General features: G+C 36.9%; 1 protein-coding gene across 5 annotated transcripts; it reads right to left on the reverse strand.

Moving 5' to 3' along the window:
* Positions 1-42: 42 nt before the first annotated feature.
* On the reverse strand, positions 43-12,274 carry LOC127424166 (selenocysteine insertion sequence-binding protein 2-like). 5 transcript variants are annotated; one of them, XM_051669137.1, is made up of 18 exons: positions 12,143-12,274; positions 11,388-11,481; positions 10,917-11,103; positions 10,754-10,817; positions 9,008-9,225; positions 8,796-8,877; positions 7,697-7,812; positions 7,445-7,588; positions 7,153-7,188; positions 6,919-7,023; positions 6,602-6,722; positions 6,323-6,486; positions 5,856-6,012; positions 5,583-5,754; positions 5,281-5,501; positions 3,237-3,391; positions 2,921-3,074; positions 43-1,197 (listed from the first exon to the last, which is right to left on the reverse strand). In XM_051669137.1, the coding sequence occupies exons 2-18, from the start codon at positions 11,405-11,407 to the stop codon at positions 1,076-1,078; spliced, it is 2,238 nt and encodes a 745-aa protein (XP_051525097.1). In that variant the 5' UTR covers positions 11,408-11,481; positions 12,143-12,274; the 3' UTR covers positions 43-1,075. The 5 variants fall into 5 exon arrangements, with proteins under 5 accessions (XP_051525097.1, XP_051525082.1, XP_051525090.1 ...); XM_051669122.1 differs by having other exon boundaries at positions 6,602-6,725; XM_051669130.1 differs by lacking the exon at positions 12,143-12,274 and adding an exon at positions 11,563-12,040 and having other exon boundaries at positions 6,602-6,725.
* Between the last annotated feature and the right edge of the window lie 265 nt (positions 12,275-12,539).

Genomic DNA, 12,539 nt, shown 5'->3' on the forward strand with positions numbered 1-12,539 from the left:
GTCAAATCTGTATGGTGGGAATTAAATTTAAGCACACCAGAATAATTTTCACTTACTTTATAACAGTGTTCCAAGGATGGGTAAATTACACATAAAAGACAAACTAGTTTATTGCAAAGAATCTATTGTAAATAATGGAGAAAACTCTTGTGCTTGCATTGAATTCTTCACAAACACAAAGATGTTTCTGGTCCCAAAGTCAACATTCCTTACATGTCAGAGTACATAGCAGCAAAGCAGAAAATGTATATGTGAAATGATTCCTTTAGTTACCTAGTACTGCAAAGTGAAGTTGTAAATTGTCAGCTCTATGCTACATGTATACGTACCACTGATCAGCTGAGTACTACACAATTGCATAACATACACATTTTCTATTAACTGCAGTCAACAGCATCAAGACATAAACCTGGGTAAATGTTACAAAAGAGAACCTCCTACAAGGACTCTGGAAACTACAGAGATTCAGTATAAATGGATTAGCTAGCGCTGAGGAATTCAAAAATGAAGATCAGCCAAAGGTGGCTTACACATTAAAAGTGAGGACTATGAATTAAGTTCTAAGAGAGGGCGGTATTCCCACAAACAGTTCATGGTCATTACAAACATTTGTTGGTCATGATTAGTAAAGTTGTGCATTCAATTCTGGAAAGAAAATACATTTGTTTTTCAAATGTAAACATGTACATAATCATAGGGGCTAGATTGTTTCAAGGATCAATATTAAACTATTAACACTTATTTTAATAGAAATAGAGTGATTATAGATATTTGCAAAAATATTCACCATTCAGACTGCGAAACAAACTATGTGATACCTCTAAGAAAATATTGTTAGTCAAGGGCTGTTCTCCATTTTCAGCTGTATTGCTTCTTGGTTTATTACAGCATTCCAGGCCACAGGAATAAGTTTACATTTTTAATTTCAATATAATCCTCTAGACTTAATCATAGGCACATTTGGTACTTCAAGCGATTCCTCTTCAATGGACTTTTTCATTATCGCACATGATCCATGTCCTAAAGCCTCACCCAGCAAAACTAACATTTTGTCTCACTCATTTGTGTACCTCCATCAACTTCCTTCGTGGTCATTCAGCAGCTGATCTGAATGGATGGAGACAGATGAAAACTGCTCCTCAAAGTTCAGGAAGGGGTGGTTGTAATCTTTCTCCAGCATTTTCTTCCAGATTTTTACTGAGACAGGTACAAACAGGTACAATACATGAGTGGTTAGCTTGGTATTTTAAAATACTTGAAGTGAGAATGCTATGAAAATATTCCTGCTCTAAATGTCACCCTAAGAAGATGACTATAACTATGTTTCCATCCAAGGTTTTTTTGCAACAAAAAGTTCAGCGCATCAAAAAATGTACCATTATAGCTGATGGAAACACAAATTATTGTTAAAAGTGTTGACATAATATTTTTCCATTTAAAGGAATAGTTCACCCAAAAATGAAAATTTGTTGATAATTTACTCACATCTGGGAGGCGAAAGGTACACAATTAGCGATATACACACATTTCTGTATGGAAACAGCTTAAGGGCAGATTTCTTTTGCAATAAACCAAACCTTATGCGACAAAGTGTTTTTTTTTTTTTTGTTTTTGTTTTTTTTTAAAGTATGACGACATCACGCACACCATTTTTAGCGATAAAAGGCCATTTGAATGGAAACAGGCAGAAGACGGAAAATTTCTTACATTTATACATTTTCACTTTGTCAATAAAAATAAAACAAAATGCGAAAAGTGGATGGAAACTAGGTTTATGACATACAGTAATTTAGTAATAGGTAAATATAAAGCAGTCAGGCCTATTAAGCGGTTAATATTTGTCCATTGTCTGATCATCATGCCCACTATGCAAATTAAAGCTGAAATGTTTAATTTCTGTGCCACTAGCATCACTGATTTCAAACAGATTCCATTGGTTGTACAAACAGATAGCCCTGCCCCAAACTCAGACCATTGGTCACAACAATTTTGTATGTTGGGCTGGACGGGCCTACTTATAGTTGACTCGTATTAAGATGGGATACAAGATTTTTTAAATGAAAAAATTCAGTTTTATCTTCAGTAACAAAAAAAAGTATAAAAGGTATCTTTGGATTACCATGCAAAATATCATGGTAAATAATTCATTAAAATTGGACTCGTGACTCAAGTCACGAGTTGCTACCCATATCGCCACCCACTAATATAACTAAACTAAATAATTTTCTTGTGTCTTATATATTCATACATACCTTGTAGGCTTGCCAGCAAGCAAAGGAAATATTTTACATTTTTACATATTTACCCATTAACAGACTAGTTTAATGGATTAGTTAAATAAGAGGATAATATACAGTACTGTGCAAAGTTCTTAGGAACATAAGATTTTTCACAAAAAACATTTGTCTTTACATGGTTATTTTTATCTTCTGCTTTAGTGTGAATAGAAAATATAAATGTTAGACTCCCAAACATTCCTTTTGCAAATAGAAAAGATTAGAATAGAAGAACAGGGAGCCCTGCAACAGATGTCATGGCCCCCACAGAGCCCCCCCCACTAAACATCGTGTCAGTCTGAGATTACATAAAGAGACAGAAGCAATTGAGACAGCCTAAATAGATAGAAGAATTCTCCAAGAAGCTTTGGTGTCCAGGTGTACCTAGGAGAATTGGTGCTGTTTTGATGACAAGGGTGGTCACACAAAATATGAATTTAGCTTTGTTTTAGGTTTACTGCACTTTGTACGATGTTAATTGATCAATCAAATCTATTTATGGCATTACTTTGAAAATATTTTCACTATACAACATTTTTCACAAGTGCCTAAAATTTTGCACAGTACTGTAAATGCAGCATTGCTGGAAATAACTAAAATTGTGATGTCTTCAATTAGTAAAGACTGAGTGAGTGAAGACGTACTGTACTCTGGCTCATCAGGTTCAGAAGGTTCCACCGGTGGCTCCACGTCCTGCACTTCCTCCTGCTCCTGTGATGCTGCCTCGAGATTTGCAATCATCACTTCATAGGCCTTTCTCGCCTCAGCCGATAACTCAATCATTTTATGATAGTGGTCCTGTGGCCATGAAATAATCGAATGCACAAATATAACTATCAGCAAAATGTGCTGGAAGGCAATTTAAACTAATGTATCATGTTTGAAAGGACTATGGTTTCTTATATGCATCTGAGTTAACTTTTCTTTCTTTCTCTTCAGTGACTCCAAGCTGGGACCTACCTGAGCACCGTCATAGTTAAAGATGCCCACCAAGCTGACAGGGACGGCTTTATTAACACAGCGGCCCAGTGCCTTTCTCGACAAGGCGAACACGAATGGAACGCCTTGATCACGGCACGTTTCAATAATAGTGTGAAGAGCCTCATCTAGACCACCTGCATAACACAATAGGCCATAGATCAGCTCTATAATACACAGTTTTTGTAGGTGCTAAGGCCTTCTCATATTTCTCCAGACTAAAAATAAACTTGGGGAAAAAAAAAAGTGTAATGTTTCCATTCAATTAAATGCTAAAGAAGTCATATTATACATTTTTGGTACCACTTTACAATAAGGTTCCATTTGTTAACATTAGTTCACATATACTAACAATGAACAATACTTTTTCAGCATTTATTAATCTTGGTTAATGTGAATGTCAACATATACAAACACATTTTAAAAATTAAAAGTTGCATATGCCAATATTAGTTAGTTAATGCATCATGAACTAACATGAACTAACAAAGAACAATTGTATAAACTGCATTTACTAACTTTTACAAGTAAAACCTTATTGTAAAGCTTTACCCACTTTTTTTTTTATTTTCTCCCCATGTCCACTTGTGTTAGGAACATTTTTGGGCATAAAAATGTTCCTAACACAAGTGGACATGGGGATACAATTTATATTAGATTTGTATAATAAAAAAGGCTGGTTTTGCTCATTAAAGAGTCTACTCAAGTTCTCTTTTCATGTGAAATACTGCATGGGTTTCTGTCGGGTTAAAAAAAAAATTTAAACTGCCCCATCCTTTAGTAACATCCTCTTTGTAAAGCCTGTATTAGAGGTCTTCAACCCAACCCAGTCCCAACGGGACCAGAGAACCTGCCAGGTTTTGGGCCATGTTAGGGTCAGTTTTTCCCAAGTATGAATTTGGGTTAGGTTCGGGTTTGTACTTTATGAAAAAATAAAAAGGCCTACCTAGTTTCTCACTCTCAGACATGCGCTATGATGAGTTAGGAGCCGTTCACACTGATGTTTTTTGCCTGCATCTGTTCTGTTTTTCCATCGTTTCCCTATGTAAACACATGCTGTATGAACGTCTTTGACTATCACACTGCGTCTCGAGCAGGATGGCACATTTTTTAAACAGTGTCAAGTTAAAAAGAACTTCAATTTTCAAAAACGCATGATGAGACAGAAATATTCAACGTTCTGAACAAGTTCAAGCTACATAGAAGAAAGGGACTGTTACATTGTTTAACATTATTCCAGATTGTTCTGCACCAAACAAAGTTTGAGCGCTTGATAAACACTAAGGCAATGTTTTTCCCTTCTGCTCTAGAAGAAATAATTATAAAGAGCATGCGATTTCAGGTAGGGTTCAGGCTTCAAATCTGATGGTACCGTTTGGGCCGGTCCACATGGTCTCAAGTATGGGTCAGGTTTTATTTTAAGGCCCGCGCAGACCTCTAGCTTCTATTACATTGTGACAGGTTAACAAAACAATCCGTGCTGATATGTGCACCTCAAATTGTTATGACTACACTGAAATTATCAGTGACCAGAACTGACCTGTTTCCTAACTTTATGATCCTTTGGATGTATATGCAGAGCTGCAGGTGCTACACACAGCCAGGAACAGCACAAGGTTTGGTGTACTTTCTACACTTTCTACTCTCGGAAGTTGTTAAGGTGTTTAGGAATAATATCTATCCTACTTTATCCTTTATTACCTCAACGTGACTGGTTTGGCCAAGTAGCTGATCTCTCAATAGGTGCTGATGATGTGTAAATACTGCAGTCATATGATAATGTTGGAAATCCAAGCCATTTTTGCAACTCGGTTTCAATACATTGTCTTTATGGACAGTGAAGTCATTTCGGAGTTTAAAAGTTACAGAATGTTTTCACAGTTCATTGAACTCTTTTCTCTCAAATGAGAAAATCAGATTCCTCATGCCCCTTTAAATGTCAATAAATGTTTAGTTTCAGAGATTTTACAGAAAAGCCCCAAATACCATTGCAACTGAATTAAGCAAATCTAAATTATTAATTTACCTTTGGACTGAATCCGTTCACAGTTGGGCGAGATGATAACGCACTTGACCTTCTTAAGTTTGAGGTGCTTCAGCACTTCTCTGAGGCCCATGACCAGACGCCGCTTCATCCTGGCTTTCATGGGATCTTTCTGATACAGACGATCCTGAAACCTCACCAGCTCCTTCAATAAGCCACTCACACATTCATCTACATCTTTGCTAAGTACCTGGTTGCAGTAGCTGTAGAATTAAATACAGTAAATAAGAATTTCACTGAAAATCAGTCATTCATTCATGACAAGAGCAATCTGATTTTCTTACTCTCTAAACTTCCTGCTGTGGATTTTGGGAAGATTGGGTTTAGAACTGGGATTGCAGGTTTGTAGTGTTGCATTTTCTACCACACCGTTTTCCAACGTGTCATTAGATGGTGAAGCAGGCTGGTCACTCTCCGACTCTTCAGTACCAACAACTTCAGGGTTGTCATCTGTATCTAATGACAAATCATTGTGACCATTTTCAATTCAAACATTACAAATACATGAAGGTTAACACAAGAGCATCTCAGATTCTGAGCAATGTTGTGTTTCATACCTGTTAGAACATGTTGGTCCTGGTCAGTCAGACTTGTTTCAGAAGGGTTTTCGCTATTACTAGTTTCCTTTTCACAAGGTTCGGCGGCCACACTGGCTGGGTCTCTCTCCACTAGCAAGCGGTTCTGTTTTCTCTCCTCTCTTTCCCGCAGAATGACCTTAATTATAAAATTGCACATGTTGTAAAATACTGGTCAAAAATAGAGATTTGTCTGTCCACTAAAGTTTGAAGGTAAAGTGTGTCATTTCTATGCAACTAGCAGCACCCAGCAGAACTGCAAAAATAATCTCTGTTTTCAAACAGGTTTCCATATGTCTGCCATTGCCAAACAGATAGTCCTGCCCCAAACTCACACCACTGGTTGAGCCAAAGTTATTTGAATGACCCAGTCAAACAAGCAGATTGCAATTCTGTTTGGTGATGCTAGTGGTTTAAGTGACCTACATTATATAAAGCACTAAACTCACTCTTTTCAGTGGTGTTGGTTTCTTTGCCTTGGGAACTTCTCGTTGCTTTCCCTTTTTCACTAAAGGACAGGTGGAGTCCAGTGGGTTGTGTGGTGTCTTTTCTTGCTGCCATGGCTTCTTCTGAACTAAAGGTTCTTTGTGTACTACAGGTAGAGCTCCACCAACTAAGAAACCAAATTACTATTAAATTGTATCTTACAAAGACTTTAAATGCTTTTGAGCAATCCTTAAAGTACAAAACAATCACTCTACTTGAATGCAAATCTGAAAGCCAAATACCTGATAGCATTACTGGCCGCTGGTCTTGTTTTGATTTCTGAGACTGTTGCTTCTGTTCAAGAAATGTCAGCATGTTTCCAAGGTCAAGCTGTACAGGAACTTTTGACTTCTTCTGACTAGTCTGCTGTGATAAGACGGGATAAGAATCAATGAATGTCTGTCTCGCTTTATTCAGAAAAGCAAGTTTAACTCTTTTAAACTAATGGCCCATTTTACATTGCATGGTCTCTTCAAGTTCAGTCAGATTTATTCTTACAAGTACATGATGTATGAAATGGTTTGTTGGGGTTTAAGCATGGCACAAACAAAACACAAACCTGTGTTTTCTTAGTGTCTCTAGAGGCAGAATTAGTGGATTTGAATTTTATCTCCGGATTTAGAGACAATCCTTCTTTCTGTGCTCCAGAATGTCTTTTGAGTTCCTGAATCAATACAATTACAAATGGTGCAATGCAGTAAATGAACAGTTGCACATTACAGTTGTCTGTATTCAGTGGTTTTATATGAACTGCTGGTATCAGAATGTGCTTTTGCCCAATGAATGAACTCACAAATGCAAGTGACAGGTCTGGAAATTCCTCTTCATCCTAGAAACATAACTTAGTCATTCAACATTACACTTTTGCCAATTTAAGTTAACTAGAGAATGCCAGAAAGTGAGGAAAGAAGGAAACATATGTCAAACAAATACATTTAAAAAAGTCAATCCCAAAACTGTGAATACATTTGTGTAACAAATCAGTCTTTCCAAAAAAAAAAAAAGTATTTCCAAAAAACAAATTCAACTTGAAACTTGGATCTCATTTTAGATAACGTCACACATGATATACATAGAGATTTCACCTCAAACTTTGGTGGTTCCTGCTGTATGAAATGTTCCTCTGGTGTCTGCTCCTTTATGTCTTCAGAGGCTGTTTTGGATTTCTTCTTTTTCTTTCTTCTCTTCTTCTCTGCTTTCTGTTCTGTTGGTTGTGCCGATAAATCCTCCTTGATACAGTAAAACATGTTGTAACTTTAACATTTAGTTGTATAATATATTGCTTCTATGTAGTACAGTATAGACACAACATGCTGATGGGCAATGCAGGAGTGTACCTGAGAGGATGCACTGGCTTTGGGAATTGTCTGGATTACTTTGGGAGGCTGAGAGGCAATATTTGCCCAGGATGGTGCAGGAGATCCAATGGGATTGGATAATGCACTATCCGGATCTAAATAAGATTGGATTTCAAACATAATGATGCATTTCATTTATTTCACATTGACTTTCTAAGATGGAAATCTAATTTAGAAAGAGTTGATGCTTGCTTATACAGATATAGCCAAGTTACACATTTATAAGTAGGGATGTCCCAATTCCATTTTTTGGAGAAGGAGTACGAGTACTGCTGTTTCCTTTTCGGTACTCGCCGATACGATATGTTTTTTTGTATTTTTTCTGAATTCCATTATCAACAGTTTATTTCCATTTTATCATCACAATGGGGTCTAAACAAGTGAATGAATTAAAACTGTAATCAAAAATAACTAGAAGACTTTATTTTCAACATAATATTGTATTATTTTGATCAAATTAAGAGCTTTTATACAGGACCTCACAGCGCAATCCAAAATACATTAGTGTTATTTTTGTTAAAGTGCTGCATTACAGAGCATCACAGATATTGCTTAAATATAAGATTATAATTAGTATTATTATTATTATTAGTAGTAGTAGTAGTAGTAGTATTACAGTGAATATTACATAACTATATTCAATAATGATATATTTCAATCATACTTTTTTCCATCTAAATGGAGCTTTTATTTTGGTGGAAGCTCTTAATTTGGAGTGAAGCCCTCTCTGTTTCTGTGTGTTTAAGGTAGCTTCTTCTGGAAAAGCAGGTCGCTACGTTACCCAATATGATTATTAAACTGCAAAAGGTTGCTATTAATTAAATAAATCTATAGTCTGTATGTGCCTTGCACTACTAAGTGTATTAGTGCTCTGCTCACTGTCATCTGCTACAAAGAGAGAACGCAATCCTCATGATGTTGTTTCAGAGCTCCTTGGTAGCCAGTTAAAACAAGATCTATTTATTTTGAAGCGCACAACACACGCAAACTATATATTTATCTCATTATATCGCAGCCTTTGCAGTTTTATATCACAATAGGACATAATGTGTTTTTAATTTGTGCGCTGAATCTTTACCTGCTGTGACAGCTGACAAAGTGTCACTCTTTCCACTTGATGGGACTTGCTGAGCAGACTTGGTTCTTCGCTTTGATACACTCTAATATTGATTAAAAAAACAACAACTGCCAAGTTTAGTGAGCCAGCGAAGCCAGGAGGTGTTAGTAAACAGTGTGTGCTTGAACAGAACGATGTGTTCTTTGGCCCAAACCACCATGCATGAAAGTTACCTTCCAGATGACTGCTGGTGAACTCGGTCGCTCTGCTGGCATGACTGTGCCAACACCTGTTGATGGTTCCTGGTGCCAAGAGTTTGCTGAGGGGTTGCGGAGTGTGATGTCACCCAATTCAGGGAAGTCTGTCAGTTTCATTTCAAATGTGCTACTACATGTAACTGCAGATTTAGCTCTGTCAGCAGGGTTTGGAGTAAGTGTGGTCCCTCTGTAACCTGGATACAGAAGTAAATCATTAATTTAAAGGGACAGTTAACCCAAAAAATGAAAATTCTTTCACCATTTGCTAGGGGTGTAACAATTCACTTGTTTTCTCAATTCATCAATAACTAATCATTCCAATTCATGTCAAGCACGCTCAAACTATTTGATACAGCTGTCAACTCATTGCGTGGCCACTACTGAAATAAAATGCTTTATTATGGGGAAACTTAGCAGTAAAAGATAAAATAGTAAAATAGTTAGTCATCTAGTTGATTGCTCCTCTTTTCTTTGAAACTGAATGTAGGGAGATGATGCTATTTCAGTGTTGTAATATCAGGATTAGTTCACTGATTTAGGGTTCCCACGGTCAAGGAAAACCTGGAAATATCAGGGAATTTTAAAACTGTGCAAATTAATAACAATTGAAATACATAGAATTTGTATAGTGAAATATGAAATACTTTTTTTTTTCTCCCATTTTCTCCCCAATTTGGAATGCCCAATTCCCAATGCGCTCTAAGTCCTCATGGTGGCGTAGTGACTCGCCTCAATCTGGGTGGCGGAGCACGAATCTCAGTTGCCTCCACGTCTGAGACCTTCAATTCGTGCATCTTATCACGTGGCCTGTTGAGCTCACCCAAAAATGAAAATCCTCTCTTAAGTTACTCACTCTCATGTCATCCCAGATATGTATGACTTTCTTTCTTCTGCTGAACACAAAGATTTTTAGAAGAATATTTCAGCTCTGTAGGTCTTGAATCTCTTTCAATGGTCTTGAACTTTGAATCTCCAAAAATAACAAATGAGCATAAAAGAAATCCATACAACTCCAGTGGTTTAATCCATGTCTTCTGAAGCAATCCAATCACTTTGGGTGTGAAACAGATCAATACTTCAATACTTTTTTTGAGATTTATAGTAAATAAAAAGGACTTAAATATTGATCTGTTTCTCACCCACACCTATCATACAGCTTCTGAAGATATGGATTAAACCACTGGAGTCATATGGATTACTTTTATGCTGCCTTTATGTGCTTTTTGGAGCTCCAAAGTTCCGGTCACCATTCACTTGCATTGTATGGACCTACAGAGCTGAGACAGTCTTCTAAAAAAAAAAAAAAAAAAAAAATTTCATTTTTGTTCAGCAGAAGAAAAAGTCATACACATCTGGGATGGCATGAGGGTGAGTAAATGATGAGAATTTTAATTTTTGGGTGAATTATTTACATTTACATTTATTCATTTGGCAGACGCTTTTATCCAAAGCAACTTACAAAAGAGGATTACAAAATTATCCCCTTAATGGCAACCTCAGTGATCAACATTTACTTTCAATGTATGGAAACAAAAAAGATGCAAAGAAAGTGAATGGTGACTGAAACTTTCAGTGCCTAGCATTTTGTCCAACGTGTCTTTTTGTATTCCACACAAAAGTTTTGAACAACATGAGGGTGAGTAAATGAGAGAATTTTCATTTTGGGTTAACTATCCCTTTAAAATTATGCGTTTTAATATGAGTCTTAAAAGAAATGCTTACCTCTTCTGTCTGTTGATCTTCTGCTGATTCTTTTATCCTGGGGGGAAGGCTCAGCTCTACTGTCCTGCAAGATTGCAAAAGCTTTACTGTTTTCAAATCTGCAACAAAATACACAGGGAAATCATTTAAAATTAAGCTGTCACAATGTCCAGCCTGGTTTCACCTTGTTTGAGCCATCATTTAGTCCACTACGATGAGTTTTGAGAGAAGCACTCTTGGAGGTGACATGAGAGCTGTTGTTGTAGCTGTGCTTTCTTGGTGTCGTGTCATACTGATGGTCTACTGATCTTTGCCTTCTCTTAAACCAGTCTTCACATGAGGACTGGCCTGTCTGATCCTTCGGTGAAGATCTAAAGTACAGAAATAAAATAAGGTGTAACCTGAAGTTAAGTTTCGGGGTGATCCCAGATATTTAATTTTTTTTTTACAGAAATTCTTGGAAATAGTTTTCAAAAACTTTCATTATTAACTTAGTACCACATGTATAAATTCTGAACCCCTAGTTGAAACCTTGACTCTTATACAATTTAATATTCTTGTCATATTTCTTGATTCATACATATTAATCATATTGCTTTGTGGTGGCTGGCTCTGCCTGGTGTATTTAAGTAAGACACTACATAGTTATATTTACCTTTTTAAATTATCCTCCATTTTTGTCTTGCTTTATCAGAAGGCTATGCATCAAACAACTTCAGTGGATTCAAAACTCCAGCAGCATTCAATATCTGTGAGCACAGAAACAGGTTCAAAGAACACACTGGCCATTAAACAACATGTAATGCACTTTTTTTTAAAAAGTCAATCACCGTGTATGGTCCCCAAACCAGTGTTTATATGAACGACGCAGAATTCATGTCCATGTCCAATGAGGTCTCAGTAAAAGATTAAAGATCACACCGTTTAACAGCCAGTAAACAATCTTATGTCATAAGGCACTCAATCAAGTCGCTTTCAGGGCCAGACCGTTTCCAAACCTGGTTTACAATCTTTAATACACTGATGACCGTTAATAAGTGGTGTTTTAACAATTTAACAAGCGACGAATAAGCGTGTAAAGGTTCTGGAAGATTGATGTCGTAATACAGAGTAGATCGGATCTGTTAGCCGTCAGCTAGACAGTAAACATCACGCAAACTTCTTTATTTCACACTTCAACGCTTCGACTTCAAACCCTACATGTCAAATAGTATATTTAGTAGCTTGTTTAGCTCTCGACAGCTTGCAGCAGCTCTTCTGTGTCAGGTTAACCAGCTGAGCCTTATGGGATTTCTCGATGGCTCTTCAGATAGACATCATCTGAGCCCTTGTAAACAAACGTGTTGATGAACGGATACTACTGCGCGCTACATACATGCAAATATTGATTGATATCATGATAGTTCATACCTTTCCATCTTTAACATCCTCCATTTTAAAACCCCGTACTACGTTTGGCTCTGGTGGGAAACTAGCAGGCCAAATAATTCGAGATTATGCTCAAAGTTGACAACCAGCTCTGTCGGTGCGGGGACTCTTATTTTGAAATGTGGACTGAGAAATCGTGTGGGATTTTTCCTCATTTAAAAGTTTTGCTCTTAAAGAATTGAATAGTAATTTTGAAACGTGTATAAAATCATGAGCACTCACATAAGATGAAGACTCCAGTTTATGTAACCTTATAAAGGCTGTTTTATTGTACATGTAGCGGGTCCCCTCATGGGGGCAGCCATGTTTGAATCACATGACCAGTCGAATACTACTCACTTGTGCTGCCTTCACGTGCTATTGGAATTATCGTAAATAC

This window comes from Myxocyprinus asiaticus, chromosome 3 (genome assembly GCF_019703515.2).
Source record: "Myxocyprinus asiaticus isolate MX2 ecotype Aquarium Trade chromosome 3, UBuf_Myxa_2, whole genome shotgun sequence".
Taxonomy (NCBI): domain Eukaryota; kingdom Metazoa; phylum Chordata; class Actinopteri; order Cypriniformes; family Catostomidae; genus Myxocyprinus; species Myxocyprinus asiaticus.

Bases quoted from the DNA above. Each gene is read 5' to 3' on its own strand.
- LOC127424166 (XM_051669122.1), bottom strand. From the start codon at position 11,407: ATGGAGGATAATTTAAAAAG. The intron at 5,502-5,582 runs GTAAGAAAATCA...TTAATTCTACAG, and splicing joins CACAGCAGGAAGTTTAGAGA to CTACTGCAACCAGGTACTTA. The intron at 3,392-5,280 runs GTAAATTAATAA...TGTGTTATGCAG, and splicing joins TGAACGGATTCAGTCCAAAG to GTGGTCTAGATGAGGCTCTT.